This window comes from Grampus griseus, assembly GCF_964374135.1.
Source record: "Grampus griseus genome assembly, chromosome: 5".
In the NCBI taxonomy this organism is placed as follows: Eukaryota; Metazoa; Chordata; class Mammalia; order Artiodactyla; family Delphinidae; genus Grampus; species Grampus griseus.
Window position 1 is genome coordinate 50,145,006 of NC_138998.1, and position 27,342 is coordinate 50,172,347.

At 40.5% G+C, this 27,342-nt stretch overlaps 1 protein-coding gene across 2 annotated transcripts in view; it reads right to left on the minus strand.

Annotated features, from left to right (window-relative positions):
* Positions 1-409: 409 nt before the first annotated feature.
* The window catches only part of NCEH1 (neutral cholesterol ester hydrolase 1), a 62,797-nt gene continuing 35,864 nt past the window's right edge, over positions 410-27,342 (minus strand). The window contains exons 2-5 of one of the 2 annotated variants that reach the window (XM_082655011.1): positions 20,009-20,237; positions 17,958-18,027; positions 4,718-4,889; positions 410-3,261 (exon numbers count right to left, since the gene is read on the minus strand). In XM_082655011.1, coding sequence (XP_082511137.1) covers positions 2,644-3,261; positions 4,718-4,889; positions 17,958-18,027; positions 20,009-20,237 — 1,089 coding nt within the window. In that variant the 3' untranslated portion in view covers positions 410-2,643. The remainder of the gene's footprint in view (positions 3,262-4,717; positions 4,890-17,957; positions 18,028-20,008; positions 20,238-27,342) is intronic. The other variant, XM_082655012.1, reaches the window with a different exon arrangement.

The window sequence follows — 27,342 nt, forward strand, 5'->3', positions numbered from 1 at the left end:
CCCTGAACTAGTTCAAATCCAAATTCATTTGCACTGTGATCAACCCTTCCTAATATGTGTATGGAAAGTCCCCAAATTGTCTCATGGCCTGCCTAACTGCCTAACTTTTATGAATATTCTAGCCAGTCCAAGGCAGGTTTCCAGTACAAGCAGCACATACTGTATCCAGACATGAAATGGATGTCATCAGAGAGGCCACTGAGTCACCTCTCAGTAATTGAAAGGCAGCTGGAGGACTCCAGGGGGCAGAAGATTTGGGCTGAATTGTGGCTAGGGATGTAGGATACCAAGAGAAAGAGAGAGGGGAACCAGAAAATGAGATGAGGGGAAGTGAAAGAGGCACACTTCCAGATGGAGACATTTTATTTACAAACATGAATCAAAACAGATTTATACTTTCCTACCTCCACAGTGGATTTTCATCTTACAAAATAGACTGGCTACCAAAATCCTTCATAAAATCTGCCTTGCCCTTTGCAGTGAGAAATAAGCAAAACGTCAAAGGTTAAAAGGTCATGCATAAAATATTATATCCACCAAGATATGCAACAGTCTTAACTTCCTCACAAATCAATGATAAAACAGTAACTAATTTACACTTCACTAGATTTTGTAGCACTTCAAGATTTTTTCTTCATATATTTATGGTCACATTTCACAAACAACAACGATATTGTAAAAAGACTATCCATTTTTTCTTAAAATAGGAAAACAAAACAAAGCCATAACACTTAAAAAAAATCAATCTGCAGAGCATAAAGATTTTTTATAAGAACAAAAATTAAAACAAAATAAACGGATTCCAAGCCAAAATATCTTCAATATAAACTTTTTTGGTTGGTTTAGCCTCTCTTGTATCTAGTGGTTTTTGTGTATCATGATTCCCAATGATTATACCAAGGAAAATTTCAAGGAAGACCTTCAAGAAAGGTCTGAGGTGGGATATAGTGCAAGTCACTTTCACATATATATTCATTTGTTATTTCATCCTCGTAAGTAGGAAATACCCATCTTTCAAATGAGTGAAAAGGCTCTACTTTCTTTCCACTGATAAATTTACTGTATCATGACTCGGCTGTGTAGTTGCTCTCTGCAGTCCCTGAAAGTAGCGCAGATTGCAGCAGTACGAAGAGTGGCAGGAAGGAGGGCGAAGGTACACAAGTCAGATCAGAATTGGAGTTTCCTTGTATGCCAAAGATGTCCCACAGGCAGTGAAGGCTTCACACGAAATTAAGCCTGGTCTATTGTAACTTTAGACCTACTTGGAAGGCGATAATGAAGGGTGTCACCCAGAAGAGTAGGAAGTATTTCCTCCGACCACAGAGAGCAGAAATGACCAATGTGTGTCTTGTCTAAGCTATTGAACTATAAACTTAGATGACTTTACTAGGTGTAGTCATAGTTTCTAATTATTGTGATTTGTATATGCATATAAACATCAAAATATTTAGGCCTTATATATAGTAATATTAATAGGTATTTTACCTCTTTCCATAAAATTACATGTGGATATAATTCTAAAGTTGTTTTTTTAAACCCTAAGGTAGTTTTTAAAAAAAATCATTATTTTTAATATTCATTACTGACTTTATTCTGAAAAATCTTGTCTAGCTATATATATTAACATTAAATAACTTAAAAAAATAAACAATACAGTACATTATATATACCAAAATAGCCCCATTTTAAAGCCATGTAAGTGAAAAAGTTGAGTTTTCAAGAATAAACTAGACCCTCTAAAGGTATTTTTCATAATTTTAATATTAAATGTATCTTCTTTTCTGACTATGCCAAATATATACACACCACTCTTGGTAATTTATGTGAGAAGTATTCATTATGAAAACAATAGGTTGGTTCATTTGTCTGTTTTTACTTGTTCTGTAAAGGAAAATTTATTCTAAATCTAAATTAATCTGCTCCCAAAAGATCTCCACCAGGGAGATAGCATAACCAAAAAACTTAATGATGTACAGGAATCCAGTGCATGCAACCTCATATTTTCTAATAATAGTGGTAGAAAGTAACTTTCAAGTATTATCATAATCCAACTGGACTTAGAGACAGCTATCACATAAAATTAACACTCTACAGGAGGAAAGTCATTTGAGAAACTTGTCCTTGCTAGAACAGCTCTGCCAAAATTCCCACAGGAAACAAAGCCATCCATCCATAAAGAACAGAGGGCACTTGGTAGCCAGCACTGACCTTGAAGTGAACACATTTAACACTGTTCTTAATTCAAAGTAAACTCTAGCAAGTTGAAGAGCCCACATTTTCTTTTTACTCATTAAAGGTCATCCGCAGCTGGTAGAATTTCTTCACAAAGAACTTCTTGACGGAGGCAAGACCCAAAGCTATTTCCAGCTCCTAGCCCTGCTTTCTGCAGCTGTGGGTGTTAGTAGAAATTTGGTTAAAACAAGAACAGAGAGACTGGCTCACTTAGAGAACCAGATTCAGATGTTTTTGCACTTATGTTACTCAAAAGCATTTTTTAAAATTAAATTAACATAAAGTCTGCAGGGAATAGAGATTCCATAACTCAAGTAACGAGGGGAAATTAGTCACCTAAAGAGTGAATGTCTTTCCAGAGCAGGTGCAGGAGATCAAGAGGGGCTCAAGCCTTTTAGAAATTTCACGCCTTTACAGGTTTTGATCCAACCACTTGATGTAACTATTCCTAGTCCGAATTCCCACTGAGAAGTTGGTAGGCCAGCTGGTGAAAATCATGCATCCGTGGAAGCCATCCTCAAAGTGATCAAGGGTCACCTCCACACCTGCACTCTCCAAACGCTTTGCATACATGATTCCATCGTCTCTTAGGACGTCGTGCTCACAGGTTAGAATATAGGTCTTTGGGAGGTGCCGCAGGACTTTCTGGTCTGCGATGAGTGGGGCTGAGCGGGCATCCAGCAGCTGAGGGATCTCCTGGACGATCCTGGTGTTGCCGGTGGTCTGCATGACAGGCTTGTAGTTCTTTGTGATGGATGCGGGCAAGAGGGATGTCCAGTTTAGATGGGCCCTGAGGGCGGCAGCCTCTTCCACATCAAGTGAAGTGTGATTGTTAACTATCATTGCCTGGACAAAGTCATAGTTGCCGTGGAAGTAGTCCACCCAGTACTTCACCATGACATAACGGGGCAGGATGGGGGTGTTCACATTTTGCTGATAAGAGGGTGTGTTAAAATCTAAAGCTTGAAGAACTGGATAAATTAAAGCTTGCACTTTGAGCTTGTTTTTTAGGTTGGCATCTTGATTAAACTGGAGAAGAAAAAGCGAACACATTATTTCATTTTGAATGGCTTCTTTTACAGAAACCTTACCTTTTAAAGTAGCCCAGTGCTTTACCTTGACTCAATCAAAGGGGTATAAGTGTTACATTTCTACCAGGCATGGTATTAAGGAATGTAGTTTAAAAAATAAATACTTCCCCATCGCCACCACTACCAGCACCCTTCAAGCTGCTGGATATTTACTGAGAAAGGTGTGATGTTTGAAACTCATAGTTCTGAGTGAACACTTCAAAGGTACATGATCTCTTAGGTCCTTAAACCCCCATCTAAAAGGCAGCTAACTAGGTCACTGTGTTTCACGAGCAGCTAAACAATCTTCAAGGTAACGTTAGCCATACAATTTTGTTTCACACCGCACTTTAGAACCCATCCCAAGGGAAGATGCAACTGCTCTGTAAAAGCAGGAGGAAATGATCAGTTAATAGTATTATTAATGTGTGCCAAGAACTGTATATACCTCATATCACTAAATCCTGGCAACAGCCCTGCAATCAAATGGCATGAGCCTCATTTTCCTGAGGCTCAGAGAGGTGAGAGGACTTGCCAAAGCCCCACAGCTCTCACAGCGGGGCCTGGATTCCATCCTGGTTGTGGCCAGTTTGAAAGCCCATGAGGCTCTCCCCACTGTACCAGGACTTTCTTCTTACCGCTTTGGACGTGTGGATAGCAAACCCACCAATGCCAAGCGGAGGACAAAGTTCTTTATTTATAGCAAAAGAGAAGAAATCAGGACATGACACAAATGAAAAGGCAGATGCTATCTGAGAATGCCAAAAGAAATTTGGAGGTAAGAAGACAGAGATGCTACTCTTAAATTATTTAACCCAGAAAAGGAAGAAAATGTACTTATCTTTGAGTCTACACAGCTGCCCAAAATTGGAGATGCTACTAGAGCTAGACAGTTTTCAAAGAATTTAACCAGCTAAAGCTCAGACTAACTTGTATTGTAACATTTAAAGTGGATGAACCATTTAACTTTCTTTTATATTAAAAAAAAAAACCTTTGGGAAACACTTTTAAATATTTTAATTTGGCTCAAAGTTTAAGGAAACAACCTTAGCAATTGGAATTTAAGCAAAATTATCTTGTTTTGTAAGTCCAACATGGAAAAGGAGCAGAAGATACTTAATTTCCATGCATATCCCTGAGGAGTAAGGGAGCCCTCTAAAATGTTAGCCCTCCTCTCACATTACTCACCTTAATTGTAATCAGGGCCCTTCCAAGGACTCAGAGATTACAATTCTTTCAATGACCCCTCTTCCTACTTCAAAAGATCTCTGAGAGCTTGCCAAGTGCAGTCATCTGAATTACTTGGCCCCCAGGTGACCAGCCCACCCAGCTAGGCCTTTGCCATGCCTAGTGGACGATCTGTTGAACATTATCACATGCTCTCCGTCCACCAGCACCTCAGGGCTCTCTGTTACCTGTTGGCCCAGGGCAGCCGCCAAATTCCCACCAGCACTGTCACCAGAAACGCCGACTCTGCCTGGGTCAACTGAATACTTGTGTAAGACTTCTGGCTGCAGGAAGTACTTTGTGGCACGTATAACATCATGAATTTGCTCAGGAAAATAAACCTTTGGAACTAGCCTGTATCTGTGAAGACAAAAGTTGTATTCATTTAAGGACTTCACCAAGTCTTCAGAGGCCATTTAAAGTTTAAGGGGAAACTGGTTCTTTTGAAGCCAGAAACAAACAGGTAAGGAATTATAACAAATATAAAAATAAACCATTTTCTTGCAACTCAAATACTTTTAAAAAGTCATGATTTTGTCATAGTAATTTTTACTGTGGGCCACCAAACAAAATGAACAAAAACAAAAACCTACAACCACCACCAAGGCAAAAACAAAACTTTGAAGTAAAAGGCAGATGTTGATTATTAAAATATAGATAGACCCACAAAAGATTCTGGAATTTTATTTCTGGAAGTCAGTGTTCCATTCACAACACCTCTGGGTTAGAAGGTGACTCGGCAGCACTAACCACTTCATTGGTCTCCAGTTTAATGAGTGCATATGGTATTCTTCATAATTTACTTGATAAATATAGTAAAACTGTACTCCATCGAAGAGGTCATGCCAGCCCGACATTAAACCCAAGCAATGTATCTGCTCTCTGGAAGGCTGGAACTAAAACGTCAGCTGTCAACCAGCAAAAGGGAAACCAAGTTTCCAGATGGCCCATGGCAGGCCTGCTGGGACACTTCTGGGGCTTCTCCTACTGCCCCACTTTGCAAGATTAGAGTCCCTCTGGGATCCTGCTCTGTACACTTAGTAGGATTCAGATTCCCTTAAGAGCCCCAAGAGCCCCAGTTTTGTCAAACGCCCCACCTATATATAATATCACCTTACAAATCCATTGGTAGTCTCGGCTTGAGGTGCCCTCTCATCCTCCACACTCCTTACTTCTCACTCATCCTTTAAGCTTTCCTTGAGGGTTTGCCTTCTCCAGGAAGCTCTCCTTGACTACAACTCCACTTGCTTCTGGGGCTCAGCTGGCTACCATTCCTTGATACTTCTATGTGCTGGGGTATATTGTTCATATTGCCTCATAGTAACATGATTTCTTTCCGTATTTCCTCTTAAGAGTGTGTTCTCCGATATCAGGGACTATGGTTTCCAGTGTATATCTATCAATGTGCTGAGCACATAATCATGCATCTAGTAAAACTTTTCTGAGTATTAACATACCTTCATTTTGCAAGTGAAGAAACTGAGGCATAGAAAAACTACTTGATTTGTAAAATAAGCCAAACACAAATCAAAACAAGGTAGGACAGGAACTAATTAATTAAAACCTAATAATAGTCAGCTAGTACTCAAGTCTTTTGATTTCCAATTTGTAATGAGCATATTTATTCTCAGAAACTAGTTTTTTCTATACTACTCTATATAAGGTCATTCATTTCCCCCATCTAAATTCCAGATAGTTAATTAAATACCTTCACATTCTGGGAATTCCCTGGTGGTCCGGTGGTTAGGACGCCGTGCTTCCACTGCAGGCGGCACGGGTTTGATCTCTGGTTAGGGAACTAAGATCCCAAAAGCGGCACAGCGCAGCCAAAAAAAAAACCTGACATTCTGTGCAGATACAATCAAATCGACAAATATTTGTGAAATACTTTGATAAGTAGTGAATGTAGATCTGCTCTTTCAGGAATGACTACATTTTTAAAACACAAAATGCAATAAGAAATTCCCTTAGTGGTTGCACTATAACAGATAAAATAAGTTTTCTAATTTCTTTTTTTTTCATCCGTGATGATCAAGTAATCATCCGAAATATTTTTTCTCCAGCTGACTTTCACAATGTCTTAGTGAAGCTGCTGCTACTTTATTTCATTCATTAATAATGGGTAAAAGGAGTAGGAGTACACCATTTTGTCCAATAGGTGGAGTCATCTCATATGATTCTATTTACCCTCAGTTCTGGGATGAGGTCTCAATTTGTTACTTTCAATATTACCAAGCTGAATTCTTAATTCTTTCAATGAAATAAGAACAAATGCACTTTATGACTCAAGGTGTGAAAATAAAGGCTATTTTGTCTCAGGAAGATTCCAGATAGCATGATAGACTATCTTCCTAGTGGCCCAAGAGGTCAGAACATATTTTGCTAGAACACATATGTGAATCAAATTTTCAGATGTTGTTTCACAAAAGGTCTTAATGACTTTGAATCAAGAGGAACTCCGCAACGGGAGAGGCCACAACAGTGAGAGGTCTGTGTACTGCAAAAAAAAAAAAAAAAGAGGAACTGGTAATCTAAAAAATATGCTACTACTTCAAATCTTATGAGTTGATTAATAACTGGCTCAGATAACAGTAAATATCCTAGTCCTTCTGGTGCCCTTGAAGATCTATCTCCTAAGCCCTCCTCCCCTTATCTTTGTTCATTCTGGAAACATTCTCTAGTTTTATACATTAAGAAGGGATACTATTTTCATGGACTGAAGGATGTAGTGAAACTAGATTTTTTTTTTTTTTTTTTTTTTACGGTACGTGGGCCTCTCACTGTTGTGGCTTCTCCCGTTGCGGAGCACAGGCTCCGGACGCGCAGGCTCAGCGGCCATGGTTCACGGGCCCAGCCGCTCCGTGGCATGTGGGATCTTCCCAGACCGGGCACAAACCCGTGTCCCCTGCATCGGCAGGCGGACTCTCAACCACTGCGCCACCAGGGAAGCCCTAGATATTTTTAAGATGAGCCTTCAAAGGAGCTTGAAATTGACCTGAGAAGTATCACGAAGGTTCTGTAATATCATTATAGACACAGAAAACTGAGAGTCAGGAGGTGATTCATGAGTGGTGTAGTCAAAGAAAGCATGCACAAATACATTTATCTGATGCTTTTGTTCAAGGCTGTGTCCCTGCGAAGTACTGAAAGAGGATTCTGCCTTTTTTTTTTAAATTGTAGATCTTGAGTGAAAGCACCTGATGAATTTGTGGCACATACAGTCTCAATTTGCCCAGCTCAGTGCAGGATACATGACTCTGCAGTGTCAGCTTCTACCTACCTATTAGTGCAGGTGCCTCCCACTAGAAGAACAAAATTTGGTGTAAATTCAGGAATGAGGTTTACTCAATTTAATAAATATGTACACTCTATAAAAATTATCTTTTTCCTGCTAGGTGAGGTACCTCACCATGTATTCACCAGGTACTCAAATCTCAGAACAAACCTGTGGGTTTAAGGATGAAAACATGAGGCTCAAGGGGGATGCATAACTAGTCTACAACACCTAGTAAGTGGCAAAGCTGTGATCTGAATTCACAACTGACTTCAAAATCCACATGCCGCCCCCTTTTAAAATATTCTCATTCTTCCAAACCCACAGCCTTTAAATGTATGTGTGTGTGTTTTCATTACCTCACCAAAGCAGTAAGTTCTCAAAACTGTAGATTTCTGACATCCCATAACTTCTCTCATGATTTCAATGTTTTTGCAATATTCTCAAAACAAACCACCTGGCAGAGTACCTGGCACATGGTACATCTTTAATAAGATATTTTTATTTGTCCCAAACAAAATTTTAGAGATTTATTTTATACTTTTTACATATAAAATATGTCATATTTTATTACATACTCTTATGGTGGGAAAAGTAATAAGCTATATGCCTTTAAAAAACATTTAAAAAAAGAAATTGTTCCTAACCCACCTACTCTTTGGGCACATCTCCAAGGACTGCCTGCCTGTATGCTCTGCATAGCTGAGAGTTTCTCAACTCTAAATGCACCATAGGATAATCTTGGGAACTTTATAATAAAACACTGAGGTTTGAGCTCCTCTACAAAACATTCCAATTTATTTGATCTGAGGTGGGGCCCGGCATATCTATATTTGAAGAAAAATTCCCCCAAGTAATTCTAATGTGCAGCCAGGGTTTAGAAATATTACTGAATCCAACCATACTGTCACTCTCCTCTGAACACAACTCCCTGTTCCTGTTCCCAATGCATTGGTCCTTCTCTCCATCCCCTATGCCCTTCCCCCAGCAATTCCTCATCAAATGTTGCCATTCTTTAAGTCTCATCTCAAATGCCACTTCCTCCATGAAATCTTCTAAGAGCCCAGCCAAAAGTAACTCTCCTTTCTTGAAGCCCTCAAAGTCTCTCTTACAATAGGTCATAACAGACATGTCAACTTCCTCTAGGAGTAGACGGAAAGTCACACAGCTATGTACTAGAGTTCGATGTATACCCACCTGAAATAAGCAGCACCATTTCTACAACCTATTACTTTATTATCTACTTTGTTAGTGACCAGGGAGATGGAGCAATGCTCAGAAAGACTGACAAATTCTTCCTTAAGTCAAAGGCAGATACACAGCCCAGAGTTGAAGGAAAATGTGAGCTGCTTCCAAGACTATGGATGTGGAAGCCCTGAATAATACTAGTGTTCTAAGAGTGCTGTAAAGTGCATTCTCCCTCAAAATAACCTAGCCTGGAAACACTGAGACAGTCTTCTGCAGCGGGCAAGGACACTGAGTTCTCTTCACGTAGTGCCAGTTAGGTGAAAGGTACATGTGATATTCCGGAATGAAATTATACTCCTATTTGATTCAGGAGTGAGATAAAATCACATTCCATTTTGGCCTTCTTTCGTTTTTCTTTTCCTTTTTCACTGTCTCCCAAGAAGAGCTCAGTAGATTCATCTTGAGAACATAAAAAGGTTAACATTCTCCTCAGTCTTAAAGAACCCATATTAGTAGGGGTTATCTGAAACAAATCAACAATTACAGTCACATTGTGTTATTTGAGAGGGACAACTCCAGGGGAAGAATCTATTTATTCCTCTAATAGGTAGAAGCTTCCTTTCCATTAAAAGAATATATAATAAAATTACATAAAAGTGGAAAGACTGTGAATGGATAATTGTTTCTCTTTCCATTTGTGCAATGAGGTTTGTGCATAAAGATTGAGGAAGGGTCTTCCTTTCTGTTTCTACTCTCAAAATTGGCTCTCGAAATAGCTTTGACTACCAGTCATTCAGCAAGGCAGAGCCCAGCTTAACAAAGGCTTGGCTGAATGGATAATAAGTACATTCAGAAGAACTGACAGATGTCAGGATGTGTCACCAAAATCCTAGGACTGACTGAACCTAGAATTGTGATCCGTGTAAATGATATGATGCTCTGACGCTGTTTACGAGTTAAGACTTCCTGAGACGTCTCTATGGACACGGCAGGGAGGTCCCCAGGCCTCCCCTCCCCAATTCAGATATAAACCTCGCCTTTAAGCTCAAGGGGGAATAGAGAGCCAAACATTCCCTCAGGTGGCTACAGAATCCCAAGCAGGCTTGGGTCCATGTCCGTCGGACCTCCTTTCTCTGTGTGATTTCAGAAGCTGAACAGAGCTCTGGGCTCAGGTGTGGGCGGAACTAGGCTTCCCAACCTCGCTGCAGTGTGCAGCACAGGCTTTCTGTACAGCTCCAAGCCCCCCTCCCCCCAAATTCTAAAAGACCTAAACCACAAGAGAGAAACCAGTAGATTTTTTTTTAATGTTAGTAGAAAACAGAGCCAAGAAGACATTAGCTTAATATGTCTAAAAAGGAGATTCATTAGTTAACGATAGTGAAGGAACTAAAACAACCTACTTCTTAAAAGAAGCCTCAATATTATCTTTCTGTAGCATTAATAAATTATTTGTAACACTGGCCTTTGGGTTTGCTAATAAGGTAGCCTGGACTGAGTAAAAGGAAAGTTTTGGACAAATTTTCCCTTTCTTGGAGGGGAACCCTGAGGAATTCAGTCTGCCCATCTCTCAGGGCTGCCCAGGTTGGGGTGAGGCATGAGGATTTCTGCGTGCTGGTCTGGGAAGAAGAGAAGGAAAAGGAGCAGAGGGAGAGTCACAGCTAGGTCACCGTGGCTCGTGTCTTCCAGAGTATCTTGTTTGAACAACTATTTATCGAGATGTGTGTTGTATTGTGCCTCTAGAAGCTCTGTGGTTTTGTCAGCTTGTACTCATCTAATTTTATGGATGAGCAGGACAGAGTCATAAAAGTCCCATTGCTTAAGCAGCAGACTAAGATACGTGGTCCAGCTTCTATTCTGTCTATGTGAGCAACATTCTTCTTTACAGCTCTGTCAAGTTTTAAGTTCTCTGTGCATAGTGCCGCCTGATATTTGGTGGATGGGAATAGGTCTCCACTGACACAAAATAGAGTTTTAGTGTCGTACAGACTTAGTTAAAAGCAAAACACAACTTGAAACCGTTTTTGACAACCAAAAAAAGCAATGTAAATGCCTTGTAGAATTTAATAATATCTGACATGCCTACTTTGTTATTATCTCACATTTTATCTTTTTGTAATTGAAGTATAATTGCCATACAATATTATATTAGTTTCAGGGGCACAACATAGTGCCATGATCTATGGCACTATGTTACATTATGACATGATTGCCACAATAAGTCGTTACCATTTGTCACCATACATAGTTAATACAATATTACTGACTATACTCCCCATGCTGTACATTAGTATTTTATCTTAAAAAAAAAGAAATTAGGGGGCTTCCCTGCTGGCGCAGTGGTTAAGAATTCGCCTGCCAATGCAGGGGACATGGGTTCAAGCCCTGCTTCAGGAAGATCCCACATGCCACGGAGCAACTAAGCCTGTGCGCCACAGCTACTGAGCCTGCGCTCTAGAGCCCGCGAGCCACGACTACTGAGCCCATGTGACACAACTACTGAAGCCTGCGCACCTAGAGCCCGTGCTCCAAAACAAGAGAAGCCACCGCAATAAGAAGCCCGAGCACCGCAACAAAGAGTAGTCCCCGCTCGCCTCAACTAGAGAAAGCCCACGCGCAGCAACGAAGACCCAACACAGCCAAAAATAAATAAATAAAATAAATAAATTAAAAAAAAAAGAAATTAGGGACTTCCCTGGTGGTCCAGTGGTAAAGAATCAGCCTTCCAATGCAGGGGACATGGGTTCGATCCCTGGTCGGGGAACTAAGATCCCACATGCCGCGGGGCAACTAAGCCTGCACGCCACAACTGCTTTGCCCACACACCTCAACTAGAGAGGCCACGGGCGGCAAACTACAGAGCCCACACGTTCTGGAGCCCACATGCCACAACTAGAGAAGAGAAAACCTGCGCGCCACAACGAAGAGCCCTCACGGCGCAACAAAAGATCCTGCATGCCTCAACGAAGACCTGGCATGCTGCAACTAAGACCCGGCACAGCCAAAAAAATAAAAATAAATTAATTAATTTTAAAAAAAAGAAGAAAGAAATTAAATCTTCCTTTTTCCTGATGTCTTATGGTTCTAGTATTGTGTTTTATTATATAAACTACAGGTAAAAAGGTACCATATTATAGTTAAACTGCAATGAAGTTTATGAAAATAAACTTATGAATATAAACTTCCTTCCCAGATTATGTAAATGAGGATACATCCATGTATCTTGGGTATGATAAGATGAACTCTTCCATTTATTTCATAAATACTTACTGTGCAATTATGTGTAAAAATAGCATAGTGTTGTAGAAGCTACTAAATAGAACTCATGGCCTATTTTCATACCTTGAGATCTTTGTCTACCTCAGTTGTTGGATCTGTTCCCAGAATCTTGAGCCAATGGCAGTGATGTAAACTCAGAAGTTCCAGCTCCTGGTGTTGCTTCATGTGAAGTGATTCCATCACCAGGGCTGCCCCCAACCCTTGCCTACCAGCTTCCTCAGATTATATCTAACCTTCCACAAGGCCACTCCCTACATGAAGTAAAGCCATGACACCACTACCCACTCCTGTTGGCCTCAAGGATAAGGAGAAGCTGTCTCCAGACAACCTCCCTGCTAGGAGAAGGAATTCCAAGAGAACCAAGAGTCCACCATCCTTGTGAAGGCTCTCAGGATTATCCACCCTTATTTCTTATTTTCCTTAGTCATTGCCAGAAGCATAGGTCCCCTCATCTGTCTTCTCTCATATTTCATTCCCTTAATGCTCTCTGCCTCCTTCCATCCTCCCAAGCCCTCTCATTACACCACTTTGGACTTCCATGACCAATTCATTCTGTCTAACTAGGTTCTGCTCATTCCTAGGAGCTCGATTCAAACCCTTCAAACTAGGTAAGATCTTACCTACTCGATGCCTCCATTACTACTTCACATCACTTATCACATTTAATATTACTTGTTCAAGGTTTGATTTCTCATCTAGATTGTAAACTCCATGAGGACAGAAATTATGCCTCTCTTACTCACACTGTTATGCCACCAGAATTTAACACAGTAGCTGGCACATAACAGGAATTCAATAGGCGTTTATGGAATAAAAGAAAGAGGTGAGCAGTGAGAAGAGGTCCCAAGTTAGACCTCTGAACATACTTTCCAAGAGAAACATCACGGTCATATGATGCTGGCTATACCTCAACTAGAGCACAGGTTATGTAGCTCTTTGTGGGCTGGCTCGCCTGGATGGATCCGAATCACCTTAGCTCATTATTTCTGCAAAGAAAAGTGCTGTGAGTTCCAAACATGTTGATAAATAAATTAGTTAAGTTGGACCTTTCTGTCCTATGACCTTTCTGTCCTATGGGCTAGAGCAATAACCCTTCAGTCTTGTCTAGTGATTTAGAATATCAGAAGCCCTTTTATCTCAAATGTCCAAACTGATTCTCATAACAACTCTCTGAAATCATTAACCTAACTCAAAGTGTATCTACTTATTAGCATACATGTTTAAGCCATATACTGGGTGCGGTGGGCCCAAAGAAAAGAGGAAATGATTCTTGTTCCCAGTAGCTCACGTTGACATACACAGGAAAGATTCCTAAGCCCATTTTGCACGTGAGGTTAAGTGACTTGCCTGAGATTACAGCCTTGAGTAATAGTAATTGCCCACTGCTGTGATGCTTATCTGCTGATAAACCGGGTGCTACATTGACAGATTTGGCGCAGTGGAAAGTGAAGATGAAAGCACGGCCCCTCTATATTTTAGTTCTTTTTTAAAAAAAAAATCTTCTTAAAAACACCCTATCCGGTGGAGCAGTGGTTAAGAATCTGCCTGCCAATGCAGGGGACACAGGTTCAAGCCCTGGTCCGGGAAGATCCCACATGCCGCAGAGCAACTAAGCCCATGCGCCACAACTACTGAGCCTACGCTCTAGAGCCCATGAGCCACAACTACTGAAGCCCGTGTGCCTAGAGCCCGTGCTCTGCAACAAGAGAAGCCACCACAATGAAAAGCCCGCGTGCCACAACGAAGACCCAATGCAGCCAAAAATAAATAAATAAAATAAATAAATTTATTTAAAAAAAAAGCACCCTATCCATCCTTCTTTGTTTTATGATAAGCACAGACTTAAAAGAACACCTGTTTCACTGGAGACAGATGCTAACAGGTGGAGAAGGGCATGTAGGAAGAGCTTAGTCATGTTGCCAGTTGCTTACATTAGCCCTGGAGGATAAGGCTTGTGTGGAGAATCCTTATGGTACCAAGTAAAACAAGTCCACCTTCTCTCCTTTCCTCAGGCCTTTGAGGAGCTGGAACTAACACAGGAAACCACTGAAGAGGCCCTGAGACCAGCTCACCAGCACCAAGCTGCAGGGCCTTGCTCCATAAAGGAGTTCAGCTGCTTAAACAGCCCTGCCTTCCTCTGGCCCGCTACCCAGGCCAGGTGATACAATCATTTACTTGAAGGTTCCTGCATTATAAAACTGCATCAAGGGCCCTTGAGTGATCTGGGAGGCCCAGCTGAGGATCCAGGGAGGCCGGGGAGCTGTCCAGAGTTGTCCAGTGCCACATTTGCAGAGGAGGAAGCCACAGCATCACTCTGATTCTAAGGCTCCTATTCACAGGGTCAGAGCTGCCTAAATGACTTAGGAGACCAACCCTTCCAAGGAACTGGAGAAGCAAGGATTCTCTTAGGTCTGTGATCTGGAGTAGGGGCAAGAAGGAGATGAGTTATGAATGGGAGTGCAGCTGGCAGAGAGAGGCAGAGGGAAGGGGAGAGCTACATAAGCTCAGGGCATGGAAAGTGGCTGATGTTGCCATAACCCTGTCACTCAGCATCATCAGCTTCCTTCAATATTAGTTTGAGGGCTTCCCTGGTGGCGCAGTGGTTGAGAGTCCGCCTGCCGATGCAGGGACACGGGTTTGTGCCCCGGTCCGGGAGGATCCCACATGCCGCGGAGCGGCTGGGCCCGTGAGCCATAGCCGCTGAGCCTGCGAGTCCGGAGCCTGTGCTCCGCAACGGGAGAGGCCACAACAGTGAGAGGCCCGAGTACCGCAAAAAAAAAAAAAAAATATATATATATATATATATATATATATATTAGTTTGATAATGGGCCAAAGAAGCATAGGAGCCTGGGGAGTGATTCCACCTGGCTCAATTCCCCACTCCACATATGTGACTAAGTACCTATGTGACCTCTTGCAGGTTACTTAACTTTTTGGACCTCAATTTCCTCATCTATGAGGAAAATATCAAAATACTTACTTTGGATGACTTGTACGAAAGTTAGGCAAGACTCTTTATGCATTCATTCCATAAATACGTATTAAATGCTCTTTTGGTGTTCTGTGACTAATTTTCAACATGTGTGTGTGATGGGGGAGGTGCCCCACACCTCCAACAAGCAATGCTCTGGACACCAGCTGGGTGTCCTACAGTTCAACTCAATTCTGACAATATCTACCTGGAGATAGCAGCAGATTCCACAGATTAAGGGTTCAGTCCTGCAAAACTGTAGGATCACCCCCAACCTCAGACACCAGACGCAAACCCAGGTTGTCACCTATGCTTTTCCCCAAGCTATAGATTGGAGGTTCCAACAATCCCCTCCAACTCAGGATGCCAATGGTTGTTACTGTACTTCTGACCACCTGGCTATAAATCAGAGGTTCCCAAAACCTCCTCCTCTGGTTCAATTAATTTGCTAGAGTGGCTCAAAGAACTCAGAGAAATATTTTACTTACTAGATTACTGATTTATAATAAAAAGAATACAACTCAGGAACAGCCAGATGGAAGAGATACGAAAGTCAGGGTAGGTGGGAAGGGGTGCAGAGCTTCCATGCCTTCTGGAGGTGCACTACTCTCCCCAAATCTGCATGTGTTCACCAACTGGAAGCTTTCTGAACTCTGTCCTTTGGGTTTTTATGGAGGCTTCATTACCTAGTTATGACTGATTAAATCATTGGCCAATGGTGATTGATAAAACCTCCAGCCCATCTCTCCTCCCCAGAGGCCAGCAGGGTGGGAAAGTCCCAACCCTCTAATCACATGGTTGGTTCTCCTGGCAACCAGCCCCCATCCTTAGGTGCTTCCAAAAGTCACCTCATTCACATAACAAAAGACACCTTTTTTTTTTGGCCATGCAAGGGGGGCAGGGGCGGGATAGTTCCCTGACCAGGGATTGAACCCTTGCCCCCTGCAGTGGAAGGGTGAAGTCTTAACCACTGGACTACCAGGGAAGTCCCACAAAAGACTCCTTTAACTCTCTGAACATTTAGGAAATTTGAAGGATTTGGGGAGCTGTGAGCCAGGAACTTTGGACAAAGATCAAGTACATGTGAAAAATACACTTTGGTCATCTGGATGACCAAATATATATTTCTTACAAATCACAATATCATAAATTTCCACTATCTGCCAGGGACGTTTCCAGACACTAATGATCAGCAATGAACAAAACAGACAAAAATCCCTAAAATCTCTGCCTTCATAAAACTTACATTGTCTATTTATATCCAATACAATAAATACATAAGAAGTTATATACATGGTCTGTCAGATGTTGATGATAATTTTGGAGAAAAATAAAGCAGAAGAAAAGTGGACTGCAATTTTAGGGGTGTCAAGGAAGGCCTTGCTGAAAGGATGATACTTGAACAAAGATCTGAAGGAGGAGAAACAATATATACATAGCACCTGCACAATGCCTGCCATGGAATTGGTGCCGTGATTTTTGTATTACCATCACCGCAATCATTATAATTATTATTCACTTTCTTCTTAGTGTCCCAGAAAAATAGCTAATATAGAACTGGTAGAAACAACTCAAAACACTGATATTAATATTAATACTAATAGTGATAATAATACCTACATTAACTAAGATTGGTTGAACACACTATTATTTACAAGGTCTGAATTACAGAACCTAACTCCAGGAGGATAACTTCTCCAACTCTTGGTGTAGGAGAGATTCTCTTAAAATGCTGATTGGTTTTTAGATTTAAAAAGGCAGTAATCATGTATAGTACTGTCTGGAGTACAGTAGTACAGTATCTTTATTTCAAGCCCAGGGTGTCCGGAAGCAAGTGTAAAAGCAGCGGTGAAGTAGCTGGTACACTGCTAAGAAGCACCAAGTGATAACGATTGTGTTTGTTGGACTTACGAACAAATTGGACTTAGGAATGCGCTCTCGGAACTTAGGGGACTTAACAGTATTTCCACTTAATTTTAAATGAGTGGATCTGATGGAATAGTAGGAATTATCTGGTATGTCCATACTTCCTTTGCTTTCTCAGCACTTGTGAAGGTAAAGTGAGAGAATTAACACAGAAAACAGTCACACTATACAAGAATTTTTTTAACTTCAACATCAGTTGAAATTTATAGTGGTAATTTTTAGAATATGCTTTTACTTGGCTGTCTAAGAAAAAACCTGATGGAAAAAATCCCTTCTCTCTTATGCTTTTATCATAGTTTATTTCCACATAACAAAATAATCTTTCCCTTTAGGGTTTTCCATGAGCACTGTCTGACCTTGCAGTTCACAAGGTTAATGATTCAACTATAACTTATTAAAGTTAGTTAGCTATACTTTAATTCCTCTTGAAAGGCATTGCATGGCTTTCTTACACTTCAATAGTCTAATAATACAGAGCTATACTAAAGTAAAAAAAAAAGGCAGTAATCAAACTATATACTATAAATAACTGATTATATATTTCTCTTAATTTCAGCTAATTCCGTTTCCAGAAGGTTCCAAAACTAAAATAAAATGATAGTTTGAGGCATTATAAAGCTAGTTCAAGAAATTCTAAGTTACAACAGAAATCATTTTCTGTGACTTTGGGAAAATCACTTCACCTCTCTGGACTTTCATTTTACACTCTAGCACTTGTAAAATAAAATAACTAGATGGTTATCTAGGATTCCTTCTTAAATGTTTTTCTATGACTATTATTAATTACTTACTCAATGGAGACAATGACAGCATTCAATTCCTCAGCCATTGCTTTACACAGTTCATCATAATACCTGATTTCTGAAAGAGACAAAGGAGCAAACACTCACTATAAAGCAGTTTATTTAATACTGTCCGTTCTTAAATTCTGCTAACTATGGATTGTTTTTGGACTTGGACTTAAGTTATTAATAATAAAAACAATAAAAAGTAAATATGAACATATACCTCATTAACAGAGCTACATGTACAAATATAAAAAATTAATCTGGTTTCTCATAAAATGCAATTACTATAAAATAACAGGAAATCCATATTAGATTACCTTTGAATGTGTTTTTAACTGACTAAAAATTTATTTCATAATGGACGATATGAAGTGCATCAGATTCATTCTGATTTTGTAGTTCTTCAAATGTATGCCTTTCCAGAAATCACAGAAAATAAGCAGTTTCCTCCTTAGAACCAAAAAATTTTTCTCTTTTAACACCATCATTTGCTGTGATTCAGAAAAGTCACCAATCTGAAGAATATGGTATTCCCTTTAAACCAACACAGAACAAATAGAATTTTAGGAAGTCTTAGCATTTCTTAGAAAGAGAATCCACAGGTTTGCAGTGACAGAAGCAATTTTAATATGTAAAAATTTAATCCCTTAGGCTGTTCTTTTAATATATTAATGTTTTTATAATATATTAAGAGCTGGATTGCCTCAACAGAAAGACAAATACTACCTTATTTATAGGTTTTCCAAGGCAGTCTAAGAACCAGAAGTTCAATAACTACATAAACACCTGCACACCTACCTCCAGCTCTTCCTCTGGCCGAAGTGATCAGCCAAAATTATGTGGAAAAGGCCAGGCTGACTCATAATCCATACCATTCCTGGCACTTATACTTCCTGGCCTCTGACGTATTGATACTATCTCACCTGGCAAGTGTCCAGTGCTACAGATGCAACCTTTTCTAGGGCAGAGACTCTGTCTTACTCAGTTTTGTATCCCCATCACCAAGCACACATTAGGGTGACCAGAGGTCCAGGTTTGCATACAACTCTTTGAGTTTTTGTACTGAAAGTCCTGCACCCTGGGAAACTACTCAGTCCTGGGCAAACCTACATATTCAGTAATCATCTTATGGAAATGTGAACAAATCAATGAATAAAAGAATAAATGATGAATATGGAGTTAAATGAAATGAGATTACTAGAAAAAGTTATACTTTTTGGCCTTTGCTGCATTAAAAAAAAAAAAAAAAAGACAAACTAGAACAAGTTGCCATCGCCTTTAAACTTAGGGGATGCCAAAAGCTCTGGGCTGAAGATGAGAAAGTAGCGCCATAATAACTACAAGCAGAGATAAGGCCCTTATTTCCTCCTTAGTATGCTTTTCACTAGGCTGCTCCCCTTGGCTGCCTGACTTTTTTTTTTTTTTTTGCCTGACATTTTTAATGTGTGATCTGTTCATGAAAGTTTTCCAATACCAGAGAGAATGTTCTTGAACTTTGCAAGGTCGTTTCCTTTTAACTGTGGCGTATGTTTTATATTTTCATCTTTGTTTTCACAAGCAGATGAAATGTTGATGAGTTAACGTGTATTCAGAAATACTTGTTCTATTTCATAGAAAGGTGTCTTCAAAACACAAGTTGGCATAGAGCTACAGATAATGGCCTCATATTCTGGCCCAGGGAAACTTTACCTTGTTTTGGTGCAGAAAGCAACTTCAGTACTTCACAATAAGTTAGTCTAGGATTTAGGTTACAGGAAATATTTTCAAAACAGTCTGCCTGAATCAACAAACAAACAGGCAAAACCCTTGATGTAGGGTAGCTATATAATCATATAGGGTAGCTATATAATCAATCATCCAAACCAGGACCCTTTCGAGAATGGGAAGGGGGGGCACTATGAATAATTTTGCTGAGACAATAGGGATAACTGGGACTGCCAGGGGAAGCAAGTCCAATGGCTCCCTTCTCCTTACCCAGTAAGAAAGTCATTTCAATCACACGTCTCTGTGGGCCAGCTACAACCCCAAACAACCTGAATGTGACCAGGACATACTTGCACTTGCCAAGGCCCAGCCTCCTCCGTGAATGTAAACAACGCTGCGTTTCAGCGGCTCTTCTGGCTTTGCAGAGCCTTCAAACACTCTGACTTCCACACCGTCAAAGTCAGTGTCTGTTACTTTCACCTGAGCAGACGACCATGCACTTTTCTTGCCAAAAGAAATGATGATGAAGTTCAGCACGAGCAGATGATGGCTGAGGCCCAAGTAGTGTATCAGGTTACTCTGCAGGATGAGGGGGGAATGAGGGAGAGTGTGTGTCAGCTAAGTTATCACCTGAGCCACACTCACCAACCCTTCAGTATTCGAATTCTTACAAGCAATTGCCGCTGCCCTTGAGGACTCACTGGCTACTTTTAATACAATAACAAATCATATTTACCTTTCGTTTTCAGAACTTCGAGAGTATTTTCATCTGAAAATATCAGAGTAAATCTCCTTTGATCTTCAGATGGTCTCTGAGAGGGAAATCTGTCATCAGTCTCATTTTATCAAGAAGGTTTAGAAATTAGCTGAACTTGCCCATTTCGCTGGATAAATGGCAGTTCTGCGACTCAAACCTAGGAACTGTGAATTCCAGGATTCAGTCCCTTCCTCCGACCCCTGCCCACCCTAAATCAGCACATCACAGTTCCAATAACATACTAGGAACGGAGGAAGAATACTTTATTTGAATACAACTAGAAGAGAGGAGAGTTTTATATTTACTATAAGTATTTTTAAAGTGTTTTTAAGCTTATATATTGAAGTGTGTCTGGTTGTTTTGAGAGTAAGAGAAAGGAATGAGTGTGTGAGAGGGAAGGAGCAGAGTCAACTGCAGTCCTGGCAGACCAGCTCAGACACAACCAGGAGCTTTGCAGAAATGTACAAAAAACATGCAGCCTGTTGTCTCTTCCCTTCTGAGCCCTAAGGGCATTGAGCTCTGCATTAAGTGTTCACAGGAAGTTATCTGGTTGGAGAGGAGACCCAGGCCATCCACCCAGCAAAGACCCTGTGGAGTGTATTCCCTCTTTCTACTTCTTATACAAGCTCTTCCTATTGAGTACACTTATAAAACTGACCTCCCTGCAAGACCTACTGGCCATGTTTCAAAGTCAGAGAATTAGAAGCCATCTGGAAGCCCGTGACTAGTTAAGGTAGAGAGGCCCAGAAGTGTCACAGGGTGATTAGAAACCTTCCCGGCACAGGCGCGTGAACTCAGATACTGTATCGCCTAGTGGCTCTCAAACCTTGAAGGGGAGCAGCTGGAGAGTAACAGTGCCCTTCTGTAGAATATGAAACAGAATGCTGATGATTAGTGAAATATTTAATGCCTTCATAAGATCAAGAAAACAATGTTCCTAATAGAAATGAGAACTGTATGCAGTCTGCAATACACCATAATACAGCTTCCCAGCATGTACATGGGGCACACTGGTATGCCTTGAAGAGGATACAGATGTGCTGTGACACTGATCCCCTCAGCCCCTGGGCAGCCAAGTTCCTGAGTTGTTTACCCCAGTGTCCCATATAAAATTGTATACATATGCCCTGCTGTGAAGAGTTGGAAAGACTGCATTATAAAACCATTAGCGAGTGTTCATGAAAAACAAGAACAAGAGGCAATTTATCTAACCATGAACAGCTTTTCCAATAATTCTATTAATATTCATTTGCTGGAAATATAAGCAACAGGAAAGCAAATGAATATTAAGAAAATAATTCAATTTCTATATGTACAATTGACCAATTTATTGAAAAAGTTAAAGCAACTGTTAACGTTCTCGATACGAAACAAACAAATGTGAGTGTGTGCGTGCACCCTAACCACAAGTTTAAGGGTTTAAGGTCTTTGGCAAATTGGGAAAAAGCAATCATCACTTAAGTTTTGTGGTAACACGTCAGTCTAACTTGGGGAATATGGAGATCTGCCAGGGCATGGCCGAGAATGTATTCACTAAGATTTCTAGAGTTCACACAATAAACCCTTGTCAATTAACAGAGAACACGCAAGATCCATTCCATTTCTCACAGGCCAAGTAGCTTGATAGGCATCAAATAATAAACTATGAACAAAGACATGGCAGGCTTGGCTCTGTTACTTTTTGAACTACATTTTTTGTTTTTAGTTAAATGAAGACTTCATTGAATATATAAGACAAATCATATGAGTTTCTTCAACTAAAGGAAAGCTGTACAACAAGTGAGTTGTCTTTACAAGGCAGATTAGAGAAGAGTATTCATTTTCATAGAATCCACCCCGGGTTTCCTTTATGTGTACTGCATGCTCTGAGTGCATGCAGACTTGCCTCAATCTGCCCATACCTTTCCAGAAGCACCTCTGCTGTATTAGCTTATGAGCACTTGCATTAATAGAATTTCTGAACAACTATCTGCATTGTTCACAACATTGACAGGGTGGTGTGGGAGCAGAAGTGCTGATTGGAGAAGGGACAGTTTGTTTATGAAGGAGAAAAAAATAAGCAGATGGGTGTAAGAAAGGCTGGATGGGTGGGAAAAGAAGAATCCAGAAAGGTATTAAAATAAAATTGTGCTAAGGTTTGGAATTGTATTGATAAATTAGAGAATGAAAAATCATTATCCTGCAGACAATAATGACTTTGTTTCAAAATTTGAAAATGAAGAGAAACAAGCAGTAATCTGTCATTAACCAATTTATCGTTACTATTATTAATAATAATAGTTATCACTGCCTGAGTGCCTACAGTATGAGGAGAGGTTGTTGAATTCTGGCTACAATTCTGTTATTTTCCTCCTTGTGAAGAAGAGAGAAGAGAAGTTTAGAGACTAAGTAACCAGTATAGAAGCTGGATTCCTGGAACTATGAGAGGGCTGCAGGACATACAGAATTACCCTAGAGATGCTGGTTGAGAACAGTGTGGGCCCAGGAAGCTGCTCTGAGTCCTATCCAGGATAGGATGACATTCATATGTGTATGTGCTGTCATGTGGCATGATAAAACTGTGAATGGTATCTAACTTTTTTCCCTAATATCTGTTTCCGTTAGCTCCTCTTACTACTCCCCTCCCATCCCTACTGTCCAACAGGTAAAATCAGTAGCCAAGCCTTTATGTAGTTGTTATTTCAGGGAAGGGATATGAGAACAAATAGCAAAGAAACAGAAATGTCCTCCTGCTTTTGATTCAAAAGCCTATATCCTTTGGAGAATTAAAAAAGACATTGATTTAGGAGATTACATGATGAGTAAGAAGTCTCCTAGAATAGGAAGTGATTCTCCGAGCTAGGTGGTGGAAGAGGGGAGGAGAAATTATTAGAGATGAAATGAGGAATGAATGGATTGATATCTGAGATCCAATGAAAAAAGAACCTTGGGACACAGCAACCCTCAGATATGTCTATGTAATCTGAGAACAACAGTCATGTACCCCATGCCCAGACAGAACCGTGGAAAAAGGCAAGACTCTAGGGAAGAGTGACCGCAAGGTATGTTTAGGAAGGTGGTGCCTCAAATGGCCTCAGAGAGCCCCCCTCGGGCTCCAGCTTGTGCAGGAGCAGCAGAATGACTCCATGTGTCCAGAAAGGCATAAAAACAGGAAGGCTGCATGAATGTCTTGCAGATGGGTCTGAGACAACTTCTCCGTTATCCGTGGCCCACTACATGTTCTCAAGGGTCTAACAGGAATAGAAGAGAGCACTAATGGACCTGAAGGGCTCTTATAAATAAGAACAAAGGATATCCCAGGGCAACTTGTAGGAACCAAACACCATGGACCAGGTGGAATATGAATGTGGGCTAAGGATGAGTACCCAGATGGCTCCCCCCATGCATTATGCATCAACATCACATGAGACACTTCAAAACCTAAAAGAAAACAGTGATGGGGGAATACCTAAATTCACTGGAATTAAGTTCTACCTAAAGAATGAAGACTCAAAATATAGATCAAGTTATATTTCTTGCATCCTTGAGTTTGTGAAATGAGATTCAGATCCACCCAAGAAACATTCTCTAGTTAACAAAGTTTCCTGAAACCTATTTAGAAGTAGCTGGAAAACTCCAGTAGCACAAAGAAGCAAGCCAAGTGTTAAGAATTTCACAGGTTGCGAACTGACCCAGTTTTGGCTAGATGAAGTACTCCAGGGCAGTACTAGAGGTCTTAAAACTTGCCCCATAACCATTTCAGGCTCTAGAAGGGAATTCTGCCTGAGGAGGTGGAAGGGATGAAGGGTACTCATTACACTTCAGTAGAACCAGATACAGCAAAATAGGTGGCCACTGGCTCCCTACCCAGGTCTGATGACCAAAGGTCAGAGGACAAGCAAAAATCAAAGGCAGCCAAGCAGAATCTATACTCTGCTTATTAAAATATGTTCGTTGTTAGTTTATAAATGGGGTTGTTCTCTGCTAATTCATTCACCATACAAATTAGAAAATCTATTCAACGGGCAGGGAAACTTAAGGGGGAGAAAAAGACCATCTTCTGGAGCTGAGGGAAACAGAGGAGAGCCAAGACTTGTAAATGAATAGCTGACGTTAGTTAAGCAATACAAGCTTAGTAAGAGAAGCCTAGATAAAGGCTTGCACAAGCCCAGAGAAGGAAGGAATTACTTGTGTCTCTTCGTTCTGGGATGAAATCCGATACGGCATCTATTCTGAATCGTGCCTTAATAGAAGACGAAGTGCGAGTAGCAAGGAAAAGGATAGGAATCCAAGATGCCAAAGTGTCGGGCAAGTGTTATAATTCAAATGCCTATGGGAAGAAAAGCTAAGTAAGGCAAGTGTAGGCAGGGGGAGCCGGCAATACAAGGCTCAGTCTAGGAGGCAGGTAGGAAGCCAAAGTCAGCAGCACAGACTGCAGACTGAATACCTGGTTAAAAGCCCAGCTCCCCCGCTTTCCAGCAGTGGGGTCTTGGGCACGTTCTTCACCCACTCTGCGCCTCAATTTCTCATCTGTAAAACAGAAATGACATACTAACTGGTTCAAAATACTGTTGTGAAGCTTAAAAAGGTAAAAATCCCTAGAACAGTGCCTGGCACATACCAAGCCTTCTATGAGTTGGTTATCGTTACTGTCACACCTCTGATCTGGAAGATCACTGCATGAAGAAATGTGAGCCCAGGGACAGAGAGCTCAATGTTTCCAGGGAAGCTGAGACTATCATTTTCTCCCATTGTGTACATTTGTTACTAGGACCCCAATGATCACCAAGTTCTGAAACTACTACAGGTGAAAAAGATGTCAAATATTTATTTCTAAAAAGTTCATCTGTGTGCTCATGTCAAAGTGGGAGGGAGAGGTGGGGAAAAGCCATAGTACTCTGATATTCCATACACATCAACAACTTAGCATGTGGTCAAATTTCAACATGAACCAACCACATTAAATAATTAGAGCGTCTATTATAACTCACTACCTGCTTCGTTTCTCACATTCAAAGTTTTGTATTCCATGCCAGTGGTTTCCCAACTTTTCCAGTGATGGCCATTTCATTCTGTCAAGCAGCTTTTAAATTCTCCCCTCCAGATTCTGCTCTATTCCTGCCTATTACAGGAAAACAATTTCATAGAACACTTACCTGTATGAAAATTTATGGTCACATTTTTTTAAACATTGTAAAGTTTGAGTATACTTTAAAATGCAGATTTATTTTTTTTCTATTGGTGCACAAATTATATGACCTTCACTTAAGACCACTGTACAGATCACCTGTGATTCACTAATGCAGCACTTTTTTTCTACAAACAACCTCAATGATTGCACCAAGGAACTATCAAAAGTCAAGTAACTGTAATTCAACAAGTGTTAATTAGGCACCTACTGTATGTAAAGATTCTGCTACATGTTACAAGGATACAAAGATGGGTGAAAGATGGACTGAGAACTTAAGTAGCTAAGAATTTAAATCTTGCCTGACTCCCGCAAATTTCCACCTGTCCTTAAGTTTTCACAGTTCTCTGAACTTTCTCTAAGACTTTAACTTTTAAGGGAAATCCTCTGGTTTGAAAGCATTGATTCAGATTACATTTTTTTTAAGTTACAGACCAAACAAAACTTGCCTGCAGGCCAAATCTGGACTAAGGGCCACAAGCTGCAACTTCTGATGTAGAGGATGATCCAGTCTTACTGCAGGTGCAGCTGGAAAGGTGGTGGCAGATGAAATGCTCTTAGTTGTTAATGGTTAAACAACAAAGATTTTGGACATTCTTTTTAACTTTTTATTTTATAAAAATATAGTTGTATTGTATAGTTGATTAACAATGTTGTGTTAGTTTCAGATGTACAACAAAGTGATTCAGTTATACATATAAATGTATTTATTCTTTTTCAAATTCTTTTTTCAGTTAGGTTGTTACAGAATACTGAGCAGAATTCCCTGTGCTATACAGTGGACACTCTTTAATGAGACTATACTTTGGGAAAAATTATACAGCTGAGGTGTACACAGTAGATTGGTGGGAGAAGAGACTAGAGGGCAACAGCTATAATAGTTTGGCAATTGTCCACAGGAGAGAAATGAAGGTCTGCCCCAGGAGAATATAGAGGAGGGAATATATTCAAGAGAGATCACTGAGACGGAGTTGATAGGCCTTGGTAACTGCTCACATAGTAGTATATGGGATCAGGTTGGTAGGACACAGAGAAAGGATTGAAAGATCCTGGAGGGTCCTCACTTGGAGTATGAGAAACAGAGAAAACAGGCAGAACAGTCAGGGAAAGTAAGAAAAGTTCCATTTTAAAATTATTCCATTTAAAGCCAATGGGACATCTAGGTAGATAGGTCCAAAAGACAGATAGCAAATGCAGGGTCAGAGATTCAAGGAGGTCAGGCCTGGAGGAAGAGCTCAGAGGTAACTGTTAACAACTCAGACAGTAGTAAGACTCAGGAGATTTAGTGAAGAGACAGAACACAGTGACAAAGAAATAGACCAGGGAGGAAAACATTCTTTGACAGGCTGAAAAGAAGAATCTAGAGGGAGAAATCCAGAGATTGGCAAGAGGAAAACTGAGAGTGAATCAGAAAGTAAAAGTCAAATTTGGAAGAATTTTTTAAAAAGACTGATTATTTGGCAATTTGAGGGAGCTAAGGACTAAAAAAATGGCCATTAACATAATTAGGAAGTCATCACTACTAGCCAGGAGAAGTTTTAGGCACATTGCGGAGGCATAATCTAATTATTTCAACAGCCTCGTCATTGCTAGCTCTGCATTCTGACTACTGCTCCCTTAAAGATTTAATGGCTGTACCAACCTTTTGGCTTTGTCAAGATCTTCTCATGCCTCCCATTCCAACCTGCAGAGAATTCCTGTGTTCATGGTTGCTTAAGCCAAGTGGTAAAAGTGTCAGTCCAGGCTAAGTGATACTCAGG